This window comes from Mustela erminea, chromosome 17 (assembly GCF_009829155.1).
Source record: "Mustela erminea isolate mMusErm1 chromosome 17, mMusErm1.Pri, whole genome shotgun sequence".
NCBI lineage: Eukaryota > Metazoa > Chordata > Mammalia > Carnivora > Mustelidae > Mustela > Mustela erminea.
The window spans coordinates 30953441-30980663 of record NC_045630.1 but is presented as its reverse complement, the minus strand read 5'-3'; the positions used below and the strand labels follow the sequence as shown (position 1 = coordinate 30980663).

Genomic DNA, 27223 nt, shown 5'->3' with positions numbered 1-27223 from the left:
AGTTCCCCTTGCTGCGGGGGGGAAGAAATCAAACCCCCAAGATGGCGGCGGCGTCGGAGGAGCGGATGGCTGAGGAAGGAGGCGGCGGCCACGGCGACGGCGGCCCCTCTTCGGCCATCGGCTCTACCCAGCGACTGCCCCCCCCGCCCCCGCCCCCGGCCCCGCAGCCGGGCTCCCAGGCGCCCCCAGCCCAGGCGCTGGCTCCCGACCAGCTGCCTCAAAACAACACGCTGGTGGCGCTGCCCATCGTAGCCATCGAGAACATCCTCAGCTTTATGTCCTACGACGAAATTAGCCAGCTCCGCCTGGTGAGGCCCCCGCGGGACCCCCGCCGCCCCCTCCGCCGGCCGAGGTCTGGGGAGGGGCGGAGAGGGGAGCGCGTCCCCCGGGGAGGGAGCCGCAGCCGGCTCCAGGACGCGGAGTCCCGGCGCCGGGCGGCGGGGTCATCCCCCCTCCCCTTCCTGCCGCGGAGCTAGGGGGCTCGCTGCCCCGGCCCGGAAGCGGGGCGGCGGCGGGAGTTGGGGCGTCCCAGCGCCGCCGGGCCCGAGCGCCGGCTCCGCGGCTCGGGTCGCAGCCTTTTGTGCACCAGCGTCCAGTCCCCGGCCGGGCCCAGCCAGGTTTGGTCGGTCCGCAGGAATCACGCACTGTGTCCCCACTTCCCCCCCAACCCCGACCTAGGTTTCCCGGTTGGAGAAGATGAAGTAGGGTCGGGGAGGCCTCCACAAACCCGGTGGGGGCTCAGAGGGGCGTGAACGCCATTTGGTGGCCCCAGCTCCCCAGGTGACCAGTAAAGTAGAGCCCACCGAGAGCGCGTCCGGCTCGGCCTCGCCCCGACACTTCCCACCCTCGGGGAGCACCTCGCCCCTGGACAGGGTTGGTTTCTCTTGCAGTTCATTTTCTAACTAGTGACTTACGCCCACCCGCCAGCTTCAAATCACAGTAGTTCAAGTGATTTATAGAAAGGAGGAATTTACCTCGCTCCACACCGTGGACTGAAGGTTTGATGAATGTCTTAGTTCAGTTAAGATCTTTGGCTTCCTGTCGGGGAATTTATCCTTTAAGTGGGAAGGAAATTGAAGGAGGTGGACATTTTGAAGGGACTCTGTGCCGACTCTGTGTAGGAGCTCAATCTGTGCTTGGGATTGTTTTTAAGAGGACAAAGACATATTTCTGAATGTAGTGTGTACAGCATTTTCTCGTTCGTGTGCCACATTTTAGGTTTACACCTCCAGTTTAAATTTGATTCTAATTGCGTTTTGGAAGGGAAATCATACTTTTTAAAGAAAGTTTATTAATTTTGATTCAAACTGATGACCAGGTTTCTCTTTTCTAGTCAGCCCAGCAGTTCTACCACGCCAGTCTGCAGAATGGAAGATACTTCAGTTGAAATATCGTTTGTCAAAATTGATTGTCCCTGCATTCCCCAAACATGTCATCCTAGAATTCCGTGTAGAATCTTAAATAGTCCGATTTTTATGAAGGGTGATGTTTGCTCAAGATTCATGCTGTATGTTCACAGTGTCTGGAAATTAGGCATAACGTTTGATTGAATTGAGCCTCTCAGCCAAACAATGGCTTTGTAAAGCTTGGAATATTCACAGTTCTGTTTTGTAAGTGTTGGGGAACACTGGTTTTTTGTTCTTTTGTCAGTCGTTTACCTTTTTAAAAATTAAAAACATTTTTTGGGGGGGAAAACTAGCTTCTTAGGACATCCCACTGTTTATTAATGAATGACATCTCTTTCAAGTGAAATACTCAGTTGCGTTCTTAATTTTAAAGCAGTCATCTCTTCTAGACTTTTAGGGTACAGATTTGTGGTTTCAAACAGGTTTTTCATAAGGAGCCCCTTACCATCCCCTGTACCCCCCCCCAAAGATTCTTAAGTCAATTTTATGTCCTAGAGAGGGTCTTTCCCCTCTGGTTTAGTAATGAGGAACTATTTTCTTATTCTTTTGTTTGCTTAAGGTTAATAGATAATTTGTAGATTAAGTGGATAATCTTTTGTGGCTATTTGGAAATGTCTTTGGTTTCAGATTGATCCGCTTGGGGTCATAAGGTACAATTCAGGTAGCATTATAAAAGAAAGATTTTTTTCTTGCCACTAGATGTCAGCATTAATTTAATTGTGGTCTCTTAATGACATTGGCAGGGTAGAAACAGTGCCTGCTTCGTGCTTTCCTTATATCTAAAGGGCTCTTTGCCAGAAAAAATCAAGGAACATTAGTATGTATGCTGCTATCTGGAGTACACGTTACTCCAGCTCCTTTCATTTTAAGTTTGTTTGTTTGTTTGTTTTTAGTGGGATTAGGCTGGATATGCTTGGAAGAGAGTGATACTAATTAAGAATAGAATTAGTTTCCATAACGCTAAATGTCAGCAGCTCAGTGGTTGATGAACTAGTGTATGTATTGTTTGGATGTTTCAGGTTTTTTTTTTCTCTCTGGTTTACTTATTAGGGACTCAGTTGTCACTGTGGTTAGCACCTAAATTAGAAGACAGACACATAAGCCATGTACTCATTACTCTGTATTTTCTTTAAAAGATGTGCTCTTGGTTGAGATTGCTAAAATAACATTTTTCAGTTGTTTGTGCAGTTTAGTTGATGATAGTCTTTGCTTCCTGTTGCCATGAATAATTGAAATGTGACTCTCCATTTCTTTCCAAGGGATTATCCAAATGCCTTATTGAATTGTTGGTTTGTTTGTTCATTTTTCCTGCCATTGATGCTCCAAAAATGTATCCAGAGCCTAGAAATCTTGATTACACAGAAATAATGCTTTAAATACTTAACTCTTCCAATGTATTTAAAATTATTTGATGGAACACAGCTTTTGAAGTGATAAAACTTGTACTTTGAGTTGTTTTTTCAGTAAATCAGACAAATTTGTGCTGATACAGCGTTAGACTGTCACCTAGGCCCTCTTGATAGGGTGAGAGTTTTTGAAACACGTGGCAAAGGTTAAGAAGTGAGGTCCTACCCCCAGTTCAGGAGTGTATCTAAGCCAAGTTTGAGCGTTTGACTTTGATTTGTGAGCATAGTGTTCTCACTCACTGAAATATGAATGTGGAAGGCTTTTTAAAAGCTGTTTTAGAGGTATCCTATGAAATTTTTTCCTGTATGGTTTGAGCTTCTATAAATTTAATGGAATCCTATTAGTAGTTCAGGACATAAATATGACTGAAGGTTAAATTCAGAAGTCTTGCTCATTATGTGGAATGAAATTTTCTGGTAGGTAACAAAATACCTATATACTTTCATCCTGAGACACTTCAGAGCACTGTAGCTAGTTAAATTTGTTACCCATTTATAGTTCCTTTTATATCTTTTGTTCAAACATGTTAGAAAATTTTAGAGAACGTTGATTGGTAAGAAAATGAGAAACCATTAACTCCTTTTTTAATAGGCATGCTGTCTTCCTTACATCTCTTGCTGTGTGCCAGTAGTTTTCAATTTTTTTTTTAAGATTTTATTTATTTATTTGAGAGAGAGACAGTGAGAGAGAACATGAGCGAGGAGAAGGTCAGAGGGAGAAGCAGACTCCCCATGGAGCTGGGAGCCCAATGTGGGACTCGATCCCGGGACTCCAGGATCATGACCTGAGCCGAAGGCAGTCGTCCAACCAACTGAGCCACCCAGGCGCCCCAATTTTTTTTTTTTTAAACCTCAGGACATCTTTATACTGTTAAGTTACTGAAGACCCTAAGAGCTTACCTTAGAAAATTCTAGAAGACGCAGGAAGAGACAGTATATTCTTCATTAGTTGCCAGAAAATTGTTGTCATGTGTTGTGTTGCCACTGGAAAAGTCCATTGTATATTATGGAGGAATGAGAGTAGAAGTGGCAAATAACGTCTTCGTATTATGAAACTAGTTTGGCCCCACAGACTCTCAAAAGGATCTTGGGAATCCCAGGGGTCCCTAGACCACACTTTGAGAACCACAGCTTGCTCTTTCTTTCTTTTTTTTTTTTTTAAATGATTTTATTTATTTATTTGACAGACAGGGATCACAAGCAGGCAGAGAGGCCGGCAGAGAGAGAGGAGAAAGCAGGCTCCCCTCGGAGCAGAGAGCCCGATGTGGGGCTCGATCCTAGGACAGTGGGAACATGACCTGAGCTGGAGGCAGAGGCTTAACCCAGAATGTCTTTTTAATCTAGAACATTCTCCCTACTTTTTTCATTCCTCGTGCAGTTGGCTTTTCGAAGAATCAGGGCAGGTGGGTTATAAAATGTTCTACAGTGCAGATTTGTCTCATTGCTTCCTCATAATTGACTTCTGATTTTTGAACTTTGGAAGAATTCTAGAAAGATATAGACTAGCACCATCTCTCTAAACTTTAGCAGTGTGATGAGAACACCCCCTAATGTCCTTAAAATCTCATACTGCCTCAGGAAGTCCTACTTGAGACTTGTGCCAACATTTTCTGTAGCAGCAGAGTGTTAGTTGAGACCAATCAGTTGAGAATTGTTAGGATAATTGTTTCACTCTGTAGAGCTGCAGATCACTAAATTTAAAAAGATACTAATTAGAAGCCTGAATTCTTAATTTCATTTTTGCCACTGCATAGTTTGACTTTGTACACGTTACATAATTTCTTAAGGCCTCCATGTTCTCACTGTAAAAAGAAAGGAAAGGTTCTGGTGTCTTAAGTTCTTTCCAGTTTGAGGGTTATTGGTAAGTGGCCTAATCTTTGATAATAGCTTCTGGATTAATTGGAGAAAAGCATCAGGTATTCAATTCATTTGAGAACTGTAAAGCACTAAATAAGGACATGAAAAATCCGAACTTATTACATTTCCTGGATTCTAAGATACAGTATCGTGTTCTAGGATTTTTGAAATCAGAATGCATCTTGATCAATTTGTATGTGTATTCTGGCAGTGCTTCCCCATCCCTCTGAAGAGCTTTTATTGACGTCTTAAAGTCTCTGCAGCATCTTAAACAAAATCAAAGAAGTCCACCCTTTTATATTTTGTAGCCTGTGAGCCCTCTGAAAAAGAAATGCTGCCAATTATTGTAAGACCATTCCAATGTCAAATGTTAAAATCTGGAAAGATATGGATCTTAGAATCAACCGAGATTTGACACTAAGATTAGGTTTCATAGGAAAATTACAGGTTTCACAAATTTATGGCATATGTGTCTTGCGTTGTTAAGTAGGACCATGGTGGCACAAGAAATCAAAAAAGATTCCTAGACAAAGTGAACAAAATATTTCATTACTACTTAGGTTAGAAAATGATGGAAGAGGGTAGACATGGCAATTTAACTCTTCAAATAATTAAAGAAAAACCACATCTCTTCTAATTAGAACAGCAGTAACGGAGGAGCCCAAACTGAATGTCTCCACTGGAGACTAGTATTCTGTGAGCTCCCTGGTATGTTGATAAGTATCTGTTGTGCTGATCTCTGAATGCCGTGATAGTTTTTTACATAGTCATCATCTTGAAATATTAGACTCCAGAATTTTATTTTACTGTCTTGGGTAAATGACCAGATTGCTAGGATTTTTGTTGTATTTTAATAACAAGTAAGGTAAAATTTTTTCCCGTCAGTTTTGGAAAAACAGGAGGTCACAAAGACAGACAAATGAGAACAGAACCACAAAAGCTGAGGTCAAAAATATTTTAAGCATTAATCAATATTGTAAGAAAAGAACAGCATTTAATTTGGTATTCTTTCTTTCCTGGATGTTCAGTAAGCCATGACCAACAGCACAAAAACAAAGATAAAGTAAAAGTAGATATATATATATTATATATATATATATATATACTTTTTTTTTTTTTTTACCTAAAGTCTCAGTACCAGTGGTTCTTAAAGTTTAGTCTTGGGCTCCCAGAGCGGTCCCCAAGGCCCTTTCAGGGAGGGAGTCTGTAAGATCTGAAGTCTTTTCATTATAGTTTTAAGTTGTTATTTCTGCCTTTCACAAGTAGACAGTGGAGCTTTCCAGGAGCTCTGTGACATGTGATGATGTCAGCATACAGATAACTCATGAAACGTGCTTGTGTGCTTTCTCGAACTGTCTAAGGTAATACTTCAGTAGACTGAATACAGAAGCAGATATGGCAGTTTATTTCTGTTCTATAAAACTACATATCAAAGAGATTTGCAAAAATGTAACTCTAAATATTTTTTTTCTGAAGAGTTATTTTTCCTTTAAAAATTATTTATACTGGGGCACCTGGCTGGCTCAGGCAGAGGAGTGTGCAACTCTTGGTCTCAGGGTCATGGGTTTGAGCCCCGGGATGGGTGTGGAGATTACTAAAAAACAAATAAACTTTAACATGTATTTATGTTTATATTTATTAGTTTTATTAATGTCTTTTTTTTTAAGATTTATTTATTTATTTGACAGACAGAGATTACAAGTAGGCAGAGAGGGAGGCAGAGAGAGGAGGAAGCAGGCTCCCTGCTGAACAGAGAGCCTGATGTGGGGCTCGATCCCAGGACCCTGAGATCATGACCTGAGCTGAAGGCAGAGGCTTTAACCAACTGAGCCACCCAGGCGCCCCTATTAATGTTATTTTTTAATAGACACTGACCATGTGTTGACTGTTGACAGCTGGCTTGGTTTAGTTAGAAATAGATCCCACCATATTCTAAAATATAACTAGGAATTACTCTTAGTTTCATTACTTAAAATTTGTTGTTTTTATTTATTTTCAAATGGAAAAGAAGTGTTTTCCTTAATACCTTTCATTTAGTGTGCTCTGATTTTGGAACTACATGGTGTTTAATACTGTAGTATTAAAGCTTTCATTAATAAGTATTACAGCTTTTGTTAGCTTCAGTCCAGTTTGCCAGAATTTTTGTCTGTGTATTCTCAGAGAAAACAAACATTTCAATTTCAGCAAGTATTTGTCAAGCATTTGTGCCGGGTGCTAGGAGAGAGACAAGCATAGGACAGCATCCGCCTAACCGCCTTGGCCTTGATCTAGATTTATTTCAATGTCTTGCACTTTAAATATCCACACCTATACAGTGGGAACTGACATTCAAGTTGATGCCTCCGAGTCACTGCAAAATCCTCAGGAATCGAAGAACAAAAGGATTTTGTGCACCAGGTTTTATTAAGATAATACGTATTTCTCAGAAATACGGCATCTCTGGAACAAAATCTTCCAGTTAGTACAAAGTTAAACAATTAAACATAATTTTTACAGAGCACTTTAGAGTTTATCAAAGTGATTTTAGTGTGTATTGTTTCATTTAATCCTCATGCTACCTCTGTGAGTTAGGTACTATCCAATTTTACAGAAGGCTGGCTCCAGCTTTATTGAGCTGACTTGCTCAAGAACACATAAAAGTTACGTTGAAATTCAGGTGTTCGGACTTCCAATCCTGTGCTTTTACTGTATAAAAACATAGTTTTCCTTAAGGATTCAAAATAGTCAAGGTTCTGCTCCATATGTTAAAATATTTGATATTATGGAAGACAGGACAGTATTTAGTAACTCTCCATAGTTAACCCTGGCTTGTAGAAATAAGTAAGAATTCTCATTCTGGTTATAGCTCACAAACTTTATGAGAGGTTGGGCATCAGTTTGAATACACATTTTGAGCTACCAGAGAACTTTCTTTTTTCAAACCATTAAAAACTTTTTGAATATCTTGTTTTATTGATCTTCAGGACTACATTTTCTGACCATAGTAGTGGGGATACATTCAGAACATGCAACCAATACCTAAAATAAAAGTAAAATTCCCTGCCTACACATAGTATTAATTTCTTAACATAATGCCACAAGAGTTATAAAGCAGGAGGGGTTCACCTCACTATACACCACACATGTTACCATGTGTACTGATTTAGAGATTCAGACCGCAAACTGCGGAACAGTACTGGCACAGAGAACTTTCAGCTAACAGGAGTCTAAGTTAATTGTCTGTTATATATTTGGGTTTTATCTGTTAAAATTCTCCCTTTTCCTTCTTTCTTCCTGTAGGTTTGTAAAAGAATGGACTTGGTCTGCCAGAGAATGTTGAATCAGGGATTTCTAAAAGTGGAGAGATACCACAATCTATGTCAGAAACAAGTTAAAGCACAACTTCCAAGGTACGTTGTGCCTAGTGCTGGCAATAATTTACAAGTGGGAATTTTCTTTCCCTTTCTTGGTTGGGGTTTTTTTGGATTTTTGTCTTTAAAGTAATGGCTATACCTGACATGGGGCACCCCTGTTGTTTTGGGGTTTGTTTTTTTTAATTTGGGTAAGTCTACATACTAAATGGTTTCCAAGTTTTTATAGGGAAGGGTACCTAAATCACAGTAAGTGATTTTGACTATGGTTCGCCCACTCTAACCATTTCTGTTGAACATTATACTGGAGGTTCTAACCAGGGCAGTTAGGCAAGAAAATGAAATTTCAAAGCTTCCAGATTGGAAAGGAGGAAGTCGTTTTCTCTCTGCAGAGGTGACAAGATCTCCTATATATGTGATCATATGCATAAGGAGTCCTGTAATTGTTAGAGCTCATAAAAACTCAGCAGGGATATGGGGTGCAGGATCAGTGCGGGAAAGGAGTTGCATAATTGTGTTAGCAACCAGTGATCCAAAAACAAGTTAACTGCAGGATGCAGGGATGGGCAGGGTGGGTGAATCGAAGTGGAATCTCCGCAGGCTTCCAGTGATGGAATGAAAAAGTCATGGAGATAAAAAGTACAACACAGGGAATATAGTCCATGGCAGAATAATAGCATTGTCTGCTACACTTGGGATGAGCATGGCATAAGTTAGAGAAATGCTGAAGCACTATGTTGTACCCCTAAAACTACTGTAGCACTGTGTGTCAACTAGACTCAGAAAAGAGGGGCAGGGGCCTGGCTGGCTCAGCCACAAGAACATGGGACTCCTGATCTCTGGGTTATTGAGCATAGATCTTACTTAAAAAAAAAAAATTCCATTTACAGTACCATCAAGGAGAATAAGATACTTAGTAATGACTATAACAAAAGAAGACTGGTCTGCTGAAAACCACAAAACATTGGTAAAAGAAATAGAAAGAGACTTAAATGGTGTTGAATGGGAAGACTTTTTGTTCTGAAGGTGGCGGTTCTCCCCAAGTGGTTGTGCACATGCAGTGTAAGCCCTGTCAAAATCCTAGCTGTGGTTTGTGCGGAAAATGTCAGGCTCATCCTTCAGTTCCATAGAAATACAGATGACTCAGAATAATCAAAACAGTCTTTTTTTTTTTTTTTAAGATTTTATTTATTCATTTTACAGAGATAGAGATCACAAGTAGGCAGAGAAGGCCAGCAGACAGAGAGGAGGAAGCAGGCTCCCGACGTGGGCCTCGATCCCAGGACCCTGAGATCATGACCTGAGCCGAAGGCAGAGGCTTTAACCCACTGAGCCACTCAGGCGCCCCTAATCAAAACAGTCTTTAAAAAGATCAACAAAGGTGACCGAGTCCTGCGCCTTTCCAATATCAAAACTTACTGCAAAGCTGCCGTAATCAAACCAGTGTGGTGTGGGCATAAAGACAGGCGGTTGCACAGGTGGAGTGGAACCAGGAGGATGCACAAGAAATCCTTAGATATGTAGTGATTTTCAAGCCAGATGCCAAGACAACTCGATGGGGGAAGGAATAATGCTTTCCCCAAATGATGCTAGGATAGCTGGGTGTCTGCAAAAGAATGGAGCTGGGCCCCTTCCTCATCCCATCTACAAAAACTAACTCCAAGTAGACTATAGTCGAAGTGTGAGTGTCAGGGCTCCACTGTAAACCCTCACATGGAAACAGTACTGACCTCCATGGACCTGGATTCGGCAGTGGTTTCTTTGCTATGACACCGAAAGCACGAGTAACAAAAGAGTAGGCAGACTGGACCTTCTCAGAATTTAAACTTGTGCCACAGAGGATGACATCAAGATGGTGAACAGCTCAAATAACCCAGTGAGGGACCTTGATCCACGTAGTATGCGGAACTCATAGAGCTCAACAATAAAAAAGACACGGAACCCAGTTTAAAAGGGGGCAAAGGATTTGAAGAGACATTTCTCCAAAGAAGAGAAGCTGAAGGCTAAGCATATGCAGGGTGCTCAACATCAGCAGTCCCCAGCCGGTAGCACTGCAGATCAAAACACAGATAGCACACAGCACCCACTTGGATGGCCAGAGTAAAGAAGACAAAAAAAATCTTGGAAAGGATGTGGCCAAATCAGAACCATCATAAATTACTTGTGCGATTGTAAAGTGGTTCTGCCCTTTGGAAAACACTTTGTTCCTCGAAAGACTAAACACAGAATTAACAAATGACCCAGCGTATATTCTATATACATAGAATATATGTATTTCCAGGGCACCTGAGTGGCTCAGTGGGTTAAAGCCTCTGCCTTTGGCTCAGGTCATGATCCCAGGGTCCTGGGATCGAGCCCCGCATCGGGCTCTCTGCTCAGGGGGAGCCTGCTTCCCCCTATCTCTCTCTCTTGCCGCCTTGCTGCCTACTTGTGATCTCTGTCTGTGAAATAAATAAATAAAATCTAAAGATTTTATTTATTTGACAGAGATCACAAGTAGGCAGAGAGGCGGGGGGGTGGGGGGAAGCAGGCTCCCCGCCGAGCAGAGAGCCTGATGTGGGGCTCGATCCCAGGACCCTGGGATCATGACCTGAGCCAAAAGCAGAGGCTTTTAACCCACTGAGCCATCCAGGTGCCCCTAAATAAAATCTTAAAAAACAAACAAACAAAAGGAATATATGTATTTCCATTTCCGTACATATTTTCATTTCTTTTGCTATATACCTAATATAGCGTCTAGGTATATAGCATAGGTATATAGCAAAAGAGATGGAAATATAGTCACACCAAAAACGTACGTGAGTGTTCTGTGTCACATTATTCATAATAGCCAGAGAGTGGAAACAGCCCAGAAGTCATCACCTGATGATCAGGTCCTCAGAATGATGCCATGTTTGCATGACAGAAATGTCAGCAGGCAGTGGAGAGGAATGGAGTCCTGGATATGCGCTCCAACATAGATAAGCCCTGAGAGCTGTGCTACGTGAACAAGGACAGACCCAAAATGCCACATATCCTACGACTCCAGTTACCTGCCATGTCCACAACAGGCAGATCCGTAGAAGCAGAAAGTACACCAGTGGTTGCCAAGGGCTAGGGAATGGGAGTGACTGGTAATAGTTACGGGCTTTCATTTTGTGGTCACGAAACGTTGAGAAATTAAATGGTGGTGGTGGGTGCACAACTCTGAATATATCAGAAATCATGAAGTCACACACCTCCAAAGTGAATTTTGTATGTGAAGTATTTTTCAGTAACACTTGAAAAGTGTAAGTGAGCTAGGGGTGCCTAGCTCAGTGTGGCTCAGTCAATAAAGCCACCAACTCTTAGTTTTGGATCAGATCGTGATCTCAGGGTCGTGAGATCGAGTCACATATTAGGCTCCCCGCTTAGCGCGGAGTCTGCCTGAAATTTCTCTCTGCCCCTACCCCCATTCTCTGTCTCTCTCTCTCTCTCTAAAATAAATAGTTTAAAAAAAAGTTTATATAGAAGTTTAAGTAAGCTGATTTTATGGGTAAAAACATATGTCCCTTGTTCACATACCCCTGTGTAATTCTTCCATTTCTCTGATTTTTTTTTTTTATTCTAATGGCCATTAGGCTTGATACAGCAAAACACAAAATTAAAAAAAAAAAACGGATTCCCCTCTCCCCTATAATTTATCAGTGAATACTAGTCCTTGGCAGGGATTTCTGGACATAGCGATTCATTGATGATTTCGGTTAAATCATGACCCAATTGTAGGTATCAAATTCACAGGTAAATATTAGACTGTTAGAAATCTCAGGAAGGGAGCGCCTGGGTGACCCAGTGAGTTAAGCCTCTGCTTTCCGCTTAGGTCATGATCCCAGGGTCCCGGGATTGAGCCCCACATCAGGCTTTCTGCTCAGTGGGGAGCCTGCTTCCTCCTCTTTCTTTGCCTGCCCCTCCGCCTACTTTTGATCTCTGTCTGTCAAATAAATAAAATCTTTTAAAAAAGAAAAAAGAGGTCCCAGGAAGTCATTTTCTCTGCTTGCCATTTAGTTCACAATATTACTTTCATGCTTGCTTTTTTTTCTTACTCTAGGAGGGAGTCAGAAAGAAGAAACCACTCATTAGCTCGTCACGCAGACATCCTTGCTGCTGTGGAAACAAGGCTCTCACTGTTAAACATGACTTTCATGAAGTATGTGGATTCCAATCTCTGTTGCTTCATCCCAGGAAAGGTAAAATAGAACTGCTTTCCCAAAACAGCTAGAGTGCACTACTTAAAGTTCTATTATTGTTAAGCGATTGTTTAAATGTCAGAATTGTACCCATCTTTCTGGAATGAGTTTCTGTGAATGGATTTGTTTAGTTTCTTATGGATAATAAGTCCATACCATACATGACCTTCATGTTTAAAAGTCTCATTGTGAAACACACAGTAGATGCTCTGCTGTTCTTTAGAAAAGCTTGTTAGGAATTCGTCCTCAACTCCAGTTAACAAACTCTTTCCATAAATAGGAAGAGAAAACAGAGTTCCTGCTGAAAAACACATTTGTGGGCTTTTACTCTTTGTTTAAGATCGACAGCAAATAAGTCGGGTACTGTCCCTGCCTTCAGGATTGTTCTAATTTGGATTTGGGGGAGGTGGAGTAGGAGGGACAAGCTGGTTTTTGTTTTGTGTGAGAAGTATTTCATGGAGACACTCTAAATACTTCCAGATTCAGCGAGAATAGACAGTTACTGGATAGCAGCACAGGAGTAGTCTTATTGAACCCAGAAGTCAGTCTGTCGTGGCGTATTTACCGTCCCCAAGTTCACAACGTGCTACTTAAGATACTGCCTCAGTGCTTGTGGTATCTTGCTTCCTGAATGGAGAATAAATTCAGATGAAGTCTCTTCGTATCGTATGTGGAAGAGGCAGAGGTGGATTGAAAGGTCCTTTTGGTACTTAGTTGATGCTAGCAAAAGATTCCCTTATGGTCGGAGCTAATCAGTTCCTAGAAAAACTGGAATGTTCTCTTTTGGTTATTGCCGTAGATACTTAACAATATTCTGTATTTAACAATATTCTGTATTTCCTCCATTTTCAGTTTTCTGTGATGTTTATGGAGGGGGATCCTGTTTCTTATTTTATTTGAAATATTCTTCAGTATATCTCACTTGCCTCCTGTTAGCTACAAATTCTTCTATGGAGTACTTAACTTTAAAAATTGGTTCTGATTCTTACTCCATATTGCATCCAGATCTCATGTACAGGCCTCATCTCTCAAGTGATCTGAGAAGTTCATGGAACTAGTGTAGGTTGTCCCCTGCTGCCTCGTGGTTTTTGTTGCTTATCTCATTGTTAGGAATGTCAATATTTGAGAAACATCTTAGAGTTTTCATAACCTCAGAAACACTTCAGCCAGTTATTACGAACGAGAGTGGAGTAGTGTGTGCTCAGTCCACAGAGCTGAGATGCCTAGTACTTGACCTTTACAGAAGGGATGGGTCTTTCTGGGTGATCAGGATCATGTGATTGGAATGCTGGTCTTGACTGTCTGAACAAATAAATCCAGTTGAGTCCTGCTGGTTTTTTGCAAGTTTCTGTTGACTCTTCACGTTAATTTTAGGATCAAAATAACAAAACCACGGCGCCATGGAGAATATGTTAAGGTGTCAAGGCTCGGCAGGCCCCCCCGGACATCAGCTCGGGCCAGCTCCTCACTGCAGCCCTTCCTGGGCCCTCAGCGGCACAGCGGTCAAGAAGGAGTTTCATGCCCAGGCCCACCTTTAACCCAGACCCGTCCCTCTCCCCCTCCCTCATCACTGCTCTCAAGCTAGATGCGGGAAACACTTCTGTCCTCAGAGCACATTCACGTGCGTGGCCTTGCCTTTCCACACGGCAGTGGAGGGTCTGTCCCTGTACCCTTGGTAAGAGCACCAGGGCCCAGCTGGCAGATGGGTTTGACAGAAGCTTCGCGCCAGCCTGCTGATTCTTCCTTAATAGGACCTGTGTCTTCACAAAAACTCATCCAAAGTTTTCTCCTGTAAACCTGAAAAATCCCCACCCCCCCCCAAAAAACAAATGATTTTTGTTGGATTCATCTTGAATAACTTTATTTCTTAAAAGTGCCATCTTCTTAGTTTATATTTTGCCTAAAACAACAAACACTGTGTATCCTTAGAATATTCCTTTTTTTCTTTTTCTTTCTTTTTTTTTTTTAATTAAGTAATCTCTGAGCCCAACATGGGGCTCAGACTCATGACCTCAAGAGCAAGAGTTGTGTGCTTTACCGACGGACCAAGCCAGCCAGGCACCACCCAGAATGTTACTTTTTATTTTCATGTAGCTGGTACTTTTTAGCTTGCTTAGACAAAAATGAAACTGCCAACCTAACACACTTTGTAATTTGGGGTTGTTTTCCTATTTCTCCCCTTTTGCACTTCTCAGCCTAAAAGTCCTCACATTCTGTCTTCAGAACCGAAGGACGTGGCATTTAATCCTCACATGCCTAAAGGAGTACATTCTATAAAATAGTTCTCAGGGACACTTGGTGGCTCCCTCGGTTATGCATCTGCCTTCAGCTAAGGTCATGACCCCAGGGTCCTGGGATTGAACCTTGCATTCTGCTCCCTGCTGTGCAGGGAGTCTGCTTCCCCCTCTCCCTCTGCCTGCTGTTCCCTCTCTCTCTGACAGATAAATAAGATGTTTAAAAAATAATAATTCTTTCTCAGTGTAACCTATAATTGTGATCTGGTACAAGGTTTCTATATTAGGTTATTCTTGTGTTCCCCCAGATCCTGCTTCTGGATTTTACTTAAAAGTTCAGGAACTTTTGGGATATCTGGGTGTCTCAGTAGGTTAAGCGTCTGCCTTCAGCTCAGGTCATGGTCCTGGGGTGCTGGAATCGAGTCCCGCATTAGGCTCCCTGCTCAGTGGGGAGCCTGCTTCTCCCTCTGCCTGCCCCTCCCCCTGCTTGTGCTCTTTTTCTCTCACTCGCTCTCTGACAAATGGGTAAACCTTTCTTTTCTTTTTTTTTTTTAAGATTTTATTTATTTTGACAGACAGAAATCACAGAGAGGCAGAGAGAGAGCAAAGGAAGCAGGCTCCCTGCTGAGCAGAGAGCCCGATGCGGGGCTCGATCCCCGGACCCTGGGATCATGACCTGAGCCGAAGGCAGAGGCTTTAACCCACTGAGCCACCCAGGTGCCCCTGGGTAAACCTTTAAAATAAAAACTTTTAAAAATTCAGGAATTTTCGTACTTCATAAAAGAACTCGTTTTCATGTCTATAGTAAATATTTCATTCACAGATTACTCTTACAAGGCACTTAAGTGAACCTGGGTAATATCAACATTATAGTTTAAATTAGAATGCCCAATACATACAGAATTTTGGAATTTTAAACTATCACTAGGGAAAAAAGCATTTTTAAAGTTGTTCTCTGGGGTGCCTGGGTGGCTCAGTCGCTTAAGTGACCAACTCTTGATTTCAGCTCTGGTCGTGATCTCAGAGTCACAGGATCGAGCCCCATGTCAGGCTCCATTCTCAGCCCAGAGCCTTCTTAAGATTCCCTCCGCCTCTCAAAATTAAATATTCTCTGAAAGAGCAATCAAATTTACTCTTAAAAGCAAATGGTAGGTTAAAGATGACAGATTAAATGCATGTTTACCTCAAATTCCTCCCAAAGCTTGTTCTTACAGTAAAGGAGCTAGTTTTAAAAAGGAAAAAAAGACCGAGACCCATGAGAGTGAAGTCAGGAGAGCAGCAAAATTCTAGAAGCTGCAAAGTACACGAGAAGTGGTAGCTGATTGAGCAGAGCTGAGGAGGTTAAAGCCTAGATGGGCCGTGGGAGAGCTGGGTGGCAGCGTGGTCTGCACAGCTGGCTTCTAGAAAGCTCCAAGTGCGAGTGGGACTAACAAGGGAGGGTGGGTCGCGTCTCTGTATTTAAAAATGATTTAAACCTACAGGTCCCCTCTCCAACTCCAAACAGCTAGGTCACTGCCCTCCTCCTGAGTGGAAAATCCAGGTCTTACTCGCGGAAGGAGTTTAGAATGGGGTCTCTGGACAGGGAGACCGTATGGATCACAAGGGCATTAAAAGAGAGTCAGACTGGTTGGTAGTTTGCCACTGTCGATCATGGAACAGGATCAGGAAACTCCTTCTATAACGGGCCAGGTAGTAAGCATCTCTGACTTTGCAAGCCACGTGGTCTCTCTCAGCTCCATGAAACAGCCATGGACAGCATGCAGGAAACAGACATGTGCGTGTGTTCCAGTAAAACATTGGAACAGAAACAGCTGCAGGTCAGTAGGGCCCCAGCTGCTGACCCTGACCACTGTATTGGTATTTTTCAACTCTTCTGACAGAAGTCACACTGTACAAAAAATTCAGCGTCCGTGTTGGCAGTTCACACATACTGAAGCACACAAGTGAACAGAGACCAACTGACCGTTCTGGAAAATAGAATAGTAAAGAAAAACATGGGTAAGACCCTGTTAATTAAGGCCTTACCAGTGGCTCTGATAACGCTTCTGTGCTCACTGAAACCCAGTGGTTCCCAAAAGTCAGGATGTTCAGTGTGAATGATTATGCAGGGTCACAAGGCAGGATTTCCCTGAACAAACTAAAAATCCGAGAATTGGGTTTTGTTAGTTGGTTTTTCATGTTTGGGCCAGGAGGCGGCGGGAGGAACAGCGGTGTGGCATTTTGCAGTCTCTTCTTTTTTTCTGGTAACTACATGTCTTGATGCAATTTCACATTTGCACAGAAATTGCAAGAATAGTACAAGGATCTTCCATACGTCTTTTATCCAGATCCCGCATTATTACCTTCTGTCCCGTTTGCTTTTATTCTCTGTTTTATTTCTTCTGAACCATTTCAAAATAGTGGAGATACCATGACCCTTTATTCTTAAATATTCTGATGTAGTTTCTGAGATAAGGGCATTCTGGAACTGAGCTGCAGCACAGTTACCAAATCAGGAAATGCAAGTTTGCTACGATGGCCTCTCTCACTGACAGCCCACAGCACATTTCACCGCTGATAGTGAAACTCGTCCTAGAGACTTTTTTCTCAGTCCAGAACCCAGTCTGCAGTCCCGCTGGACTCTATAACCTCCTTAATGTGGAATACTTCCTGGGCTTCCTTTGCTTTTGAAGAACATGGGTCCCTTATTTTGAGAAATATTCTTTGAGTTTATTGAATGTTTCCAGAATGTTGTGTTTTTTATCTCTTTTAAAATTGATTTTAATATGAAGACATTCTTAGAATCAGTATTATTTGGGCACATTTCTTCTTTTTACTGTGCTGAAAATAAATACAGTCCCTGAACCTTTAAAATGAAAGAAGAAAAATCAATCTGTTCTTGCGTTGACTTTTTTGCAGCCACCCCCCTTCCCCGTGTCCCCACCCCGCCCCCCTTGTCATCAGCCCCCCTGCGCCCCCCTTCCCCTCCCTGCTTTCTTGGCACACTGCCCCTCCCCTCCCCTCGTCTCCACCTCTCCCTTCTCCTCTACCTCCCACCCCACCTGCCCTCTGGGTTAAGCACAGGGGTTCTGGTGAGCTAGCTGTCTGTGTGTTGTTTTGGGTTTTTTTTAAATGATTGATTTGACAGAGACACACACACACACACACACACAGACACACACAGCAAGAGAGGGAACACAAGCGGGGGAGTGGAAGGGGGAGAATCAACCTTCCGAGCAGGCTGAGCCGGGAGCCCGATGTGGGGCTCCATCCTGGGACCCTGGGATCGTGACCTGAGCCGAAGGCAGATGCGTAACGACTGAGGCACCCAGGCACCCCAGGTGTGCTGGGTTCTTAAATATGAGCAGAGCACAGAGAATCATTAGAGATAGAGTTAAACACATGCCATATAGAAATAATCAAAAATTTTTAAGTGCATTTAAATTTCTTAAATATAGAAAAAGCATTTAATTAAATAAAAGGGGTAGAGGGGAAAGTTAAGAAAATTTCAAGTAGAACAAAAAAATGGAATGTGAGAAAAAGTGAGGACATCAGAGTTCTGTTTTCTAATAGGAACTTTGCTCAACATTAGATTACACAAGATAGAAATTCTCTTAATAGTCCACATACTTCAGTCGTGTTTATGGTATGTCATTTATTACAGTGCCGGTTTTTTGTTGTTTTTTTTTTTAAGATTTTATTTATCTTTGACAGAGATCACAAGTAGGCAGAGAGGCAGGCAGAGAAAGAGGGGGAAGCAGGCTCCCCACTGAGCAGAGAGTTCAGTGCAGGGCTCGATCCCAGGATCCTGAGACCATGATCTGAGCCTAAGCTTAAGACAGAGGCTTAACCCACTGAGCCACCCAGGCACCCCAGTGGTGCCAGTTTTAACATGAGCTTGGAGCATTAGAGAAGCATCATATATGGTCGTACCGTACTTTGTAAAATATTATCATCTCAGGTTCAGGAGGGGTTCAGCATGCAGCATATTTGAAAGCTGTAAAAACTTTGAGTGGCCAGGGGCTCCCAGCTGGCTCAGTCAGTGGAGTGTGCAATCCCTGGGTTTGAGGCCCATGTTGGATATAGACATTATTAAAAAGATTGAAGGAATGATCTACTGAGAAGTAGAAAAATCACGAACTGTTAGAAATACTTTAAGTGACCAGCCTAAGGCCTGTGATCTCTTTAGTAGACCTCCAGACTTATCGTGCCCTTACATTCTTGCTGCTAAAGTAATTTTCAGAAAGTAATTAAAACCCTTGCAGGGTGAAATAATTTTGAAAATTGGGTCAATACCATGTTTTCCTAACATGTGACATTGTGGCCACCAGTCCCTCTGAATGGTAGAAGCTGTGCAGGTCATCTCCTTCATCTTGTCCTTGGTGCATAACTTTGGGACAGAATTAAGAGAATGGTTTTAATTTTATTGAAAACATGGATTATTCCTCTTGACTACCGTAATCTCTCTGTAACATGTTACCTTTCCTAATGGAAGACTTGAGCAAATGGAGAGAGACCTTGCTTTCACACTATTACCTCAAAGACCAAAAACGGTAAAGATAATGTACGAGTCAGTTTACAGGAGCACAGTGTATCAGTTGTAGGGATTAGAGCTGAGGCAGGTTCAGCTGCCATTCCAGCAAGAGGACTAGGAACCAGGGTGGTCAGAGCTTTCTCTCCCCCACGTATGTTACGCCTGTGTTTCCCATTGCAGTTACCCTTAAAGTGAAAAGGGGCCTCTCACTACCCTTTGCTGATAGTGGGAGAGGGGAATCCGAGGAGACCTCATCCTAGTCCACAGCAGGTCTGAAGAGAAACGAAATCTCGAGGACAGAGTGCCTGGTCCCAGAGCAGGAAGTCTGTTTGGGTTCCTGGGGCTTCAGGAAACCCTCAGGCTGGAGTGAAGTGGATTTGGGTCAGTTCCTCTAGCCCTCTCCGCAGACAGGATTCAGCGTCATAGTTCAGTCTCCGGTTTCTCTAGCGGCTTGTATGTCCCTTTTCCTACCACTTATTTCCGTGTCTGTTGCCCTCTGGTTTCCTTTGGAGCAAGGGCTGTACTTTATTCATCCTGATTCCTTAGCCTCAGCACCTGATGCAGAAAATCTTAATAAATGTGCATATGAAACACACGAAGGCTCATGACAAGCCCAAAGCCATGCGGTACAGACGGCATCGTCCCCTCTCTCCCTGTTGAGCCATTTTCTTATAAAGACAAAACTGAAAGTGCTAATGAGACCTCCTTATTGTAGGTGATTGATGAGATTTATCGAGTGTTGAGATACGTCAATTCCACCAGAGCCCCTCAGCGAGCTCATGAAGTACTTCAAGAGCTAAGGGACATCTCCTCCATGGCGATGGAGTACTTTGATGAGAAGATCGTACCCATTCTGAAGAGGAAGTTACCAGGATCAGACGTGTCCGGAAGGCTCATGGGCTCTCCTCCAGGTAACTCGTGTGGATATGTTCACTGTAAAGGAACATTTCCTACACAGTTCCCTAACTTGCTTCCCCGCACCCATACTTAGTCGTATATTGTGACCTTTCCTGTGTCTGTAAATAGTGTCTGCAACGTGATTTTTAATGACGTCACTCGTGTAACCGATCCATCGCTGTTGAGCACGTTTGTCTGTCGTTTTGCAGTATTTAAACTACACTTTGAAGAACAGTCTAGTGGCTGTATCTTTGTACATATCCGTGACTATTGACATACAATAACTTAGAATTTTGGATAAAAAGCTATGTATATTTTGGGGGGGATTTGTGGGGTGTCTTTTGTTGTTTTGTTTTGATGTTTCTGACTAGTTAACGTCCATGGTGCTAAAACAGAATGAAATATACCAGATAAAACCCCCAAAATTCTTCACGGATTATTCACTTAATTATTTCAGCCCCTAGAGTGGCCACTGCTTGAAAAGACAGGCCACGTAAGGCTGCTTTGAGCCCTGCCGCTACTTCTTTAGCAGCTCTTTTGCAGAAGTATATCCCTTATCTACTGAAAGACAAAATTGTTCAAAATATCTTCAACTCTCACAAATAGTTTAAATCAGGAAAATCTTTTTTAGTAAGACGTCACGTTCTGTTCAGTTGAGTTATCTCCCTGGAGTGCTCAGTGGGATGACTGAGCGGCTGGCTGTAATTGAATCATAATGCCTGTGGCATCTCAGCATTAATCAGTTATTTATTGAGTACCTATTACGCGCACAGCACTGTACTGTGTCCTGTGGAGACTAAAAGGAAGTGTAATACTTGGTGTCTGCTCTCAAGGATCTTACTATGTCAAAAGGTAAGACATATCCAGACTCGAAATTAAATTATCCCTGGTAAGAGAAACATTTTAAAGAAGGGTCCATTGAAATGCCAAATGAGTAGCAGAGACAGGATCTTAAGGAAGCTAGAACCATTGTTGACTGAGAGTTGACAAGAGGTAGGAATTGATCTAAGCCTTGCTGTATTTGTGGAAATTAGATAAAGGTAAGCAGAGAGAGAAGGAACAATGCATCTGTCTAGGAAGGTATTATTTATATATATGTCTTGGCGGGTTTAGGGTAGGAATGGATCCATTCAGTCCTTTCAGGAAACCTTTAAGAGATAACGTTTTTTTAAAGGGAGGTTATTTATGATAGTGATTTTTATGTCGATGTTACCTTTGTAGTCCTTGTCCATTTCCTGGCAATCCATACTTTGCCACGTGAACCCAACCATCAGAATTCAAACTCATTTACTGTTAAGACGGGTGTAGATGCCAAGAGGAAATGATCAGAAGTGATATTATAAGGCTGTTCCATTTCAAAAGAAGTTTAATGAAGTATTACCAGTAGTGGGAGACATTTTAAGTGATTAATTGACCATTTAAAACCATTTCTCTGCAGTTCCGGGACCTTCTGCAGCCCTCACAACCATGCAGCTCTTCTCCAAGCAAAACCCTTCAAGACAAGAGGTTACCAAACTCCAGCAGCAGGTTAAGACAAACGGTGCCGGCGTGACTGTTCTCAGGCGTGAAATTTCCGAGCTTCGCACCAAAGTGCAGGAGCAGCAGAAGCAGCTTCAGGACCAGGACCAGAAGCTGCTAGAGCAGACCCAGATCATAGGCGAACAGAACGCACGCTTGGCGGAGCTGGAGCGCAAACTGCGGGAGGTCATGGAGAGCGCGGTGGGGAACTCCTCAGGGGCTGGGCAGAACGAGGAGTCCCCTCGGAAACGGAAGAAGGCACCAGAAGCCATAGACTCCCTTAGGAAATCGAAGCGTCTTCGGAATAGAAAGTAAAGTTGGGGGTAGGGGGCTTTCAAGCTCCAAAGGAAGACGCGGTTGAGCAACCGAAGCAGTGATGCCCATCAGGATGCCCCAGAGGCTTCTGGGCTTTCAGACAGAACACAACTTCAACTTGAACTCTCACGGTTGGGACAGTCTTCTCCCGCTTCTCCTGGTTGAACTGATGCACAGAGTCTTTTTACTTTGCAATAGATTTGTACTAACCAGACCTGTCCTATCATGTTTTGAGGAGTTAACTTTTTTCTGTGCAGATAACGTTTAAAAGTAAGTTTATTTGTTCCTGCATATATGCACATTACAGAAGGATCTGAAACAAACCAGTCTGGACAGACTAGAAGTTAAGTTGAATACAGAAAGTGTCCTGTTTCACTTGAAAGAAAAGACCTACTTTTTAAATGGACAGTATCTTGTTTAAAAAAAAAAAAAAAAAGTTGACTTTTTGTTATAAGTGACCTTTGTCTGGAATGTCTGAAAAGTAGTAAATGCTTTTTGGTATCGAAGTAATGGGTAACTAAAACAGACTTCCATAGTGTTGACTGTAAGAGGGGCCTCTACAGGATTGACTATATATTTTTATAAACTACTGGCAAGGGACTTATCCAGTTGTTCTACACATGTTTTCAGTTCTCTTCTGGGGCCACGCCCTGCCTTTGCATGGATGCATGCCCGCATCGCCTAGTCAGCTCACAGAAAAAGCTCTTGGCACTGGCATTGACCTTGAACTTCTCTACTTCTCCACCTTCTAGAGCAGCGTTAGCTTATTTGAGCGCCTAACACCTTCCACTGCCACAGCAGCTTGCCTCCAGGGAGGAATTAGTCCATTTGTCCTCCAGTTTTAGGGGAACAAGGGAACACTAAAGCTCATCGCTTTCTCTGTTCTCTGTAGGGTTCAGGTACAGTAGCCAAGGCAAGAACCCCAAACTCCAGGCTCTGTCATTGTCGGACCTCTGGGGACTGGTCGTGGCCCTTCCTCACCACCGTGTGTGTTCATGGATCAGCACGTGATCACCACGGGTGTGAGCAGGGGACCCAACTTATAGGATGCAGTTTTACCACTGAAAGAAAACTCACTGAAGAAAATCCAACTATGAAAAAGCATTTTGATCATTTCATTTCTGGGGGATGACCTGAGGGAAGCTTTTAAATACTAATTTCAAGCTTTCCTTTTCCTACAACTTTAAACAGAAGCTTTAATTTTGTTTGCACTCCTGTTCTGAGCGTATAACTGGAAAAGCATGTCTTGCACTGTTCACCCTTCTAAGCGGTCACTTTAACAACCTCCAAATTGTATACAGTGGTTACTTTCCCCAGTTGTATATTTTTGAGACCTTCAGCTATTACTGTCCTCGTTTTATTTTATGTACTAAATTATGTAGTTATTATTTGACTGGTAAGTTCTTTTATCAACTCGTAACAGCTGTTGCCGTGGGCTTCAGTTATTTAAAATAGGTTTAGGTGTAATATAGAAAATTACCCCTGTCCAGGTGGGAGTTGGACACCTGCAAAAAACCTAAGGTTTGGTAAGTACCTTAGTTGAATAAAAGCACAAGGTTACCACCCTTTCTGCCTGTCCACCATGACACGGTTATGCATCCTTTAATCTCACCAAACGAAGCTTTTTCTTACCCATTTTTAATATTGTCCTTCCATAATACTGTCCTTAGATTTTGATCAATTTTCTGTCTGACTTGGAAACTCCATTTACAATGTAGTATGTTTTCAATGAAGAAAAAAAAAAACATCTAACATCCAAGTGTTTTCATGGTTTGTTGGGAAGGTAATTTTAAAATAAACAATTTCCAAAAAACATTTGTCAGCCAAGGTCATCCATAAAAGTCCCCGTCTGGAACTCGTTTTCTCGGCAGGTGTCATTTTTGTAATCCTAGGATTTAGCCATATTGTTCTAACTCTGAAGCAGGCCTGCTGGGATACTCATGGCCATGAATAGTCTGCCTTCCCAGTAAAAGGAAGACTCTCGAGTAACCAGGTAACATGTTTACAGGTTTATAAAGTAGGATCCTTACGCATCAAAGGGGTACAACCTCAGATGATTAGCAGTTGTTCTTGAATTATTTCAAGTTTCCTAGGTTTCTTTTTAAACTGCACCTACATACCCTAAATGTATGTAGAGCCTTCTGTTAGTTAGCATGAGTATTTGGCTTTCGTAGGAAGCATCCACACTATCGGAAGGTATTTTCTGTCTCAAAGTCCAAATTTCTACAAGATTCACTTGTAACTGTCTGTCTGTAAGGCCCATGAGTTGTACCTGTGAATGCACGAATGTTCGTAAGAGTAGGAGAAGAAAGCACTACGGTTCAGTTATCTGTTAAAGTCTTCGATCTTACCGAAGACATCTTGCTTAAGAAAAAGTCAGGCGCTTGCTTTTGGATAGCAGAGTGGCATTGAGGGTTCGACAGATCACAAAGGATTTTCATCAGCTAAAACCGGCAGGCCCCAGCAACACCGCAGATGAGCCTCCCGGATGGGAACCATCTTGCCCGGGGTCAGACACCTGTGGCTTCGGCGGCATCTGTGAGTGTCATGTTGTCCTGGAGTGAGATGCCATGAGTTATTCAGGTCCTCGTCCTTGGCTGTTTCTCAGAGGAGACTTCTCTGTGTTAGCGGGTCACTCGTGCTTGTCAGTCGATGATGGCACAGTGCCCACAACACAGACCCAGGGGAACAGGCGTCAGTCAGTTCCATGGGGACTTGCCCTCACCTCACCCACCCAGGGCCCTCTGCCTCTCTCCTGCAAGGACTCGGCTCGGTTTTCCCCTAATCCCAAATACAGAGTCTTTTTCAAGACCTGAGGTTACTCAACCTCCTGCTTTTTCAGCTCCTTTCTGGCTCTTCAGAGCCTGAAAATAATGGGGCAGACGCAAACGCAGTCCCCGTAACGAATCACACTGTTTTAAAAAACCGTTGGGGTGCCATCTGGTCTAAAGCCACTGGTCTTAGAAGCAGCTTTTTGGGTTGGTTTGTTTTTTTTTTGTTTTGGGTTTTTTTTTTTACTTTTGGTAAAACGTGTTTTCTGGAGTACTGAACTTTACAGGGGCTTGCCTTAATCTCTATTTAGTAGTTTCAAGGTGTATGCACTATTACTCTACTTGTTAAAATGTTGCAATATTCTATGTAGCCCAGAAGGTGGGTAAAACAGTATGAGTCATGCCTAAATAAATAAGCTAAAGGTGTCACGATAGCTGGATTTTTTTTTGTTTGTTTTTTAAGAAAAGATGGACATAGGAACAGAGGCTGTGTGTAAGAAGCAGACACCACGGCACCTTGAAATTGCACTACTTTATGCATTGTTTTCTATGCCATTTCGTAGCCTGCACTTTAATCTCCAAAGAAATGATGTGTGATGTCCCACTTCCTGATCAGTAGTGAACTGTTTCCTAAGACAGGGCACTTAATTCTGTTTTACTGAAAGTTTCTTGGAGGTGGATCCCTTCCCTGAGTTCTCTATTTCCTTAGCCATAATATTTTCTAGGATCTAGGAACTCCTGGTCTTGTCTGTTCCCAACAGTAAGAATTTTAATTTAATGTAACATAAAATCTCATCCTTGGTGATCAGCACATTCTTACCTCCTGCCCTAGCGCTGTGAGTACCCATTTGTTAGCACTTATCCAGCCCTCTCAAAATATCATGGAAGTACGATCTGAAGTCAGGAATAGAGGCATTCTGAAAAGCAATCAGCCCGTATGATGCAGTCTCTCTTGGAACCGGCTATTTCTAATACGTAACACATAAAGTCCGATCTGACAATGCCATCAATTTCTTGAGACATGAGACTCTATAACTAGTAGTCCAGGAAGGTTACGAAGTTAAAACTCCTCGGAAATAACAAGTTTCTATAGCCCACCATCTGAGGTCAATTCTTTTCAAAAAATACTAAAGCAATCTAAAAAAAATGAAACCAGCAATCGGTTGCTGCCCACCGTTTTCTTTCTAATAGCACTAAATTGTATTCACGGTAAGTAGAGGCTTAAGTAATGTTGGCTTTTTCCAGCTTCCTGAGAATCTCTGATCCTCAAGATTCCAAAGTTAAATCCAAATTTCTCCTGTTGTGTCTGAAAGAACCGTGGGATTTCGAAGCATATTGGAAATCTATCAGGTCCACTGCCAAAGTATACCGGTCCATATTCAAAGCTATACCAAAAGTTTAGAAGTGTTTAAAATTCCTTTATGTGGTACCATGTCTGTTTACTTATGCTCATGAGCACCAATAAATTACTAGTTTGGCTTCTGGAATTTTAACTGTTACAACCTAATTCAATTACTGGGAGTGAGAAGCACCTCCCGATCACACAACAGGGTACGTGAATAAATGTGTTGTAACCAGTGCTACTTGTTTTCTTTGTATTTCCTGCACAAAAGATGGCAGAGTCCGCTTCCAACGGGCGCTGTTGCTAGTGCCCACCGGGGAAGCACAGCTCTGTGTGTGTTTTCCATGTGTTCTTTCGGTCTTCGCAGCCGCCTGGTGAAGCAGGTGCACCCCACTTAGGGAACTTAACCACAGGCTGAGCAGCGTTATCTCTAATATTAGATACAAGTGCCTCAGTGGGATTTGAACACAGACCTGCGCACCTCCAACTCAGGTGCTTCCTGCAACACTGTTCCACGTTCTAAACCAGCTGGGAGCTTTGAGACTCTAGATGGCCTTCATTCTAAGCTGAGCAATAACTATACAGATGAACATTCCATACATCTAGAAGCAGTCAATGGCATGTAGAATTTAATAGCACAGAAGGGCAGCACTTAGAGAAGGCAACTTTTGTCCTCAAGTTTTTTGGCCATGGATTCACCCTAAGCAGGCAGGTAAAACATTTTTTTTTAAAGATTTTATTTATTTATTTGACAGACAGAGATCATAAGCAGGCAGAGAGAGGAGGAAGCAGGCTCCCTGCTGAGCAGACAGCCCGATGCGGGGCTCAATCCCAGGACCCTGAGATCACGACCCGAGCAGAAGGCAGAGGCGGCAGGTAAAACATTTTTAAGGCTTCTAGGACCTGTAATCCCATATGAGGCAGGCCTCACAGTAGACAGGGTCCGAGGCCACTAACCCAAGTCCATCACTGCCTTACTATAATAAATGTTCCCAATCAATTCAGAGGAGTGGTCACCGCTGGTTCTTTCGCCCTGTCAGGAATGAAAACCAGTTCATTTTCCCAAATATCCTCCAGCTTGAAAACTAGAGGTTGAGAATTTCAGTGAAATTAAAACACCAGTCATTCTCACAAATTGGACTTCATGAAAGTTAAAAGTCTTGTGCCTTGGAAGACATGATCACACAGTTAAAAGGCACCCCACAACAGGGAGTGATTGCAACTCCCGCATCTGATAAGTGCTTAATAGCCACAATGTAGAGATCTCCTAAATCTCAGCCATGAAAACAAAAAACCCAGTTTAAAACTGTGTGAGAACTTAAACAGACATTTCTCCAAAGCGTACCATCAAATGGCCAGGAAGCACGTGTAGGATGTTTACCGGCACCCATCAGGGAAATGCAAATCAA

At 42.7% G+C, this 27223-nt stretch overlaps 1 protein-coding gene across 1 annotated transcript; it reads left to right on the top strand.

Annotated features, from left to right (window-relative positions):
* FBXO28 (F-box protein 28) lies at window positions 1-24906 on the top strand. The gene is made up of 5 exons (XM_032317851.1): window positions 1-308; window positions 7949-8058; window positions 12086-12224; window positions 19687-19882; window positions 21307-24906. The coding sequence occupies exons 1-5, from the start codon at window positions 42-44 to the stop codon at window positions 21699-21701; spliced, it is 1107 nt and encodes a 368-aa protein (XP_032173742.1). The 5' UTR covers window positions 1-41; the 3' UTR covers window positions 21702-24906.
* The last annotated feature ends 2317 nt before the right edge of the window (window positions 24907-27223 follow it).

What these genes read in the sequence shown, in the direction of transcription:
- FBXO28 (XM_032317851.1), top strand. Translation starts at nt 42, where the DNA reads ATGGCGGCGGCGTCGGAGGAGCGGATGGCTGAGGAAGGAGGCGGCGGC. An exon ending in GTTAAAGCACAACTTCCAAG is followed by an intron (nt 8,059 to 12,085) that starts GTACGTTGTGCC and finishes TTCTTACTCTAG; the next exon opens with GAGGGAGTCAGAAAGAAGAA. An exon ending in GTTGCTTCATCCCAGGAAAG is followed by an intron (nt 12,225 to 19,686) that starts GTAAAATAGAAC and finishes TCCTTATTGTAG; the next exon opens with GTGATTGATGAGATTTATCG.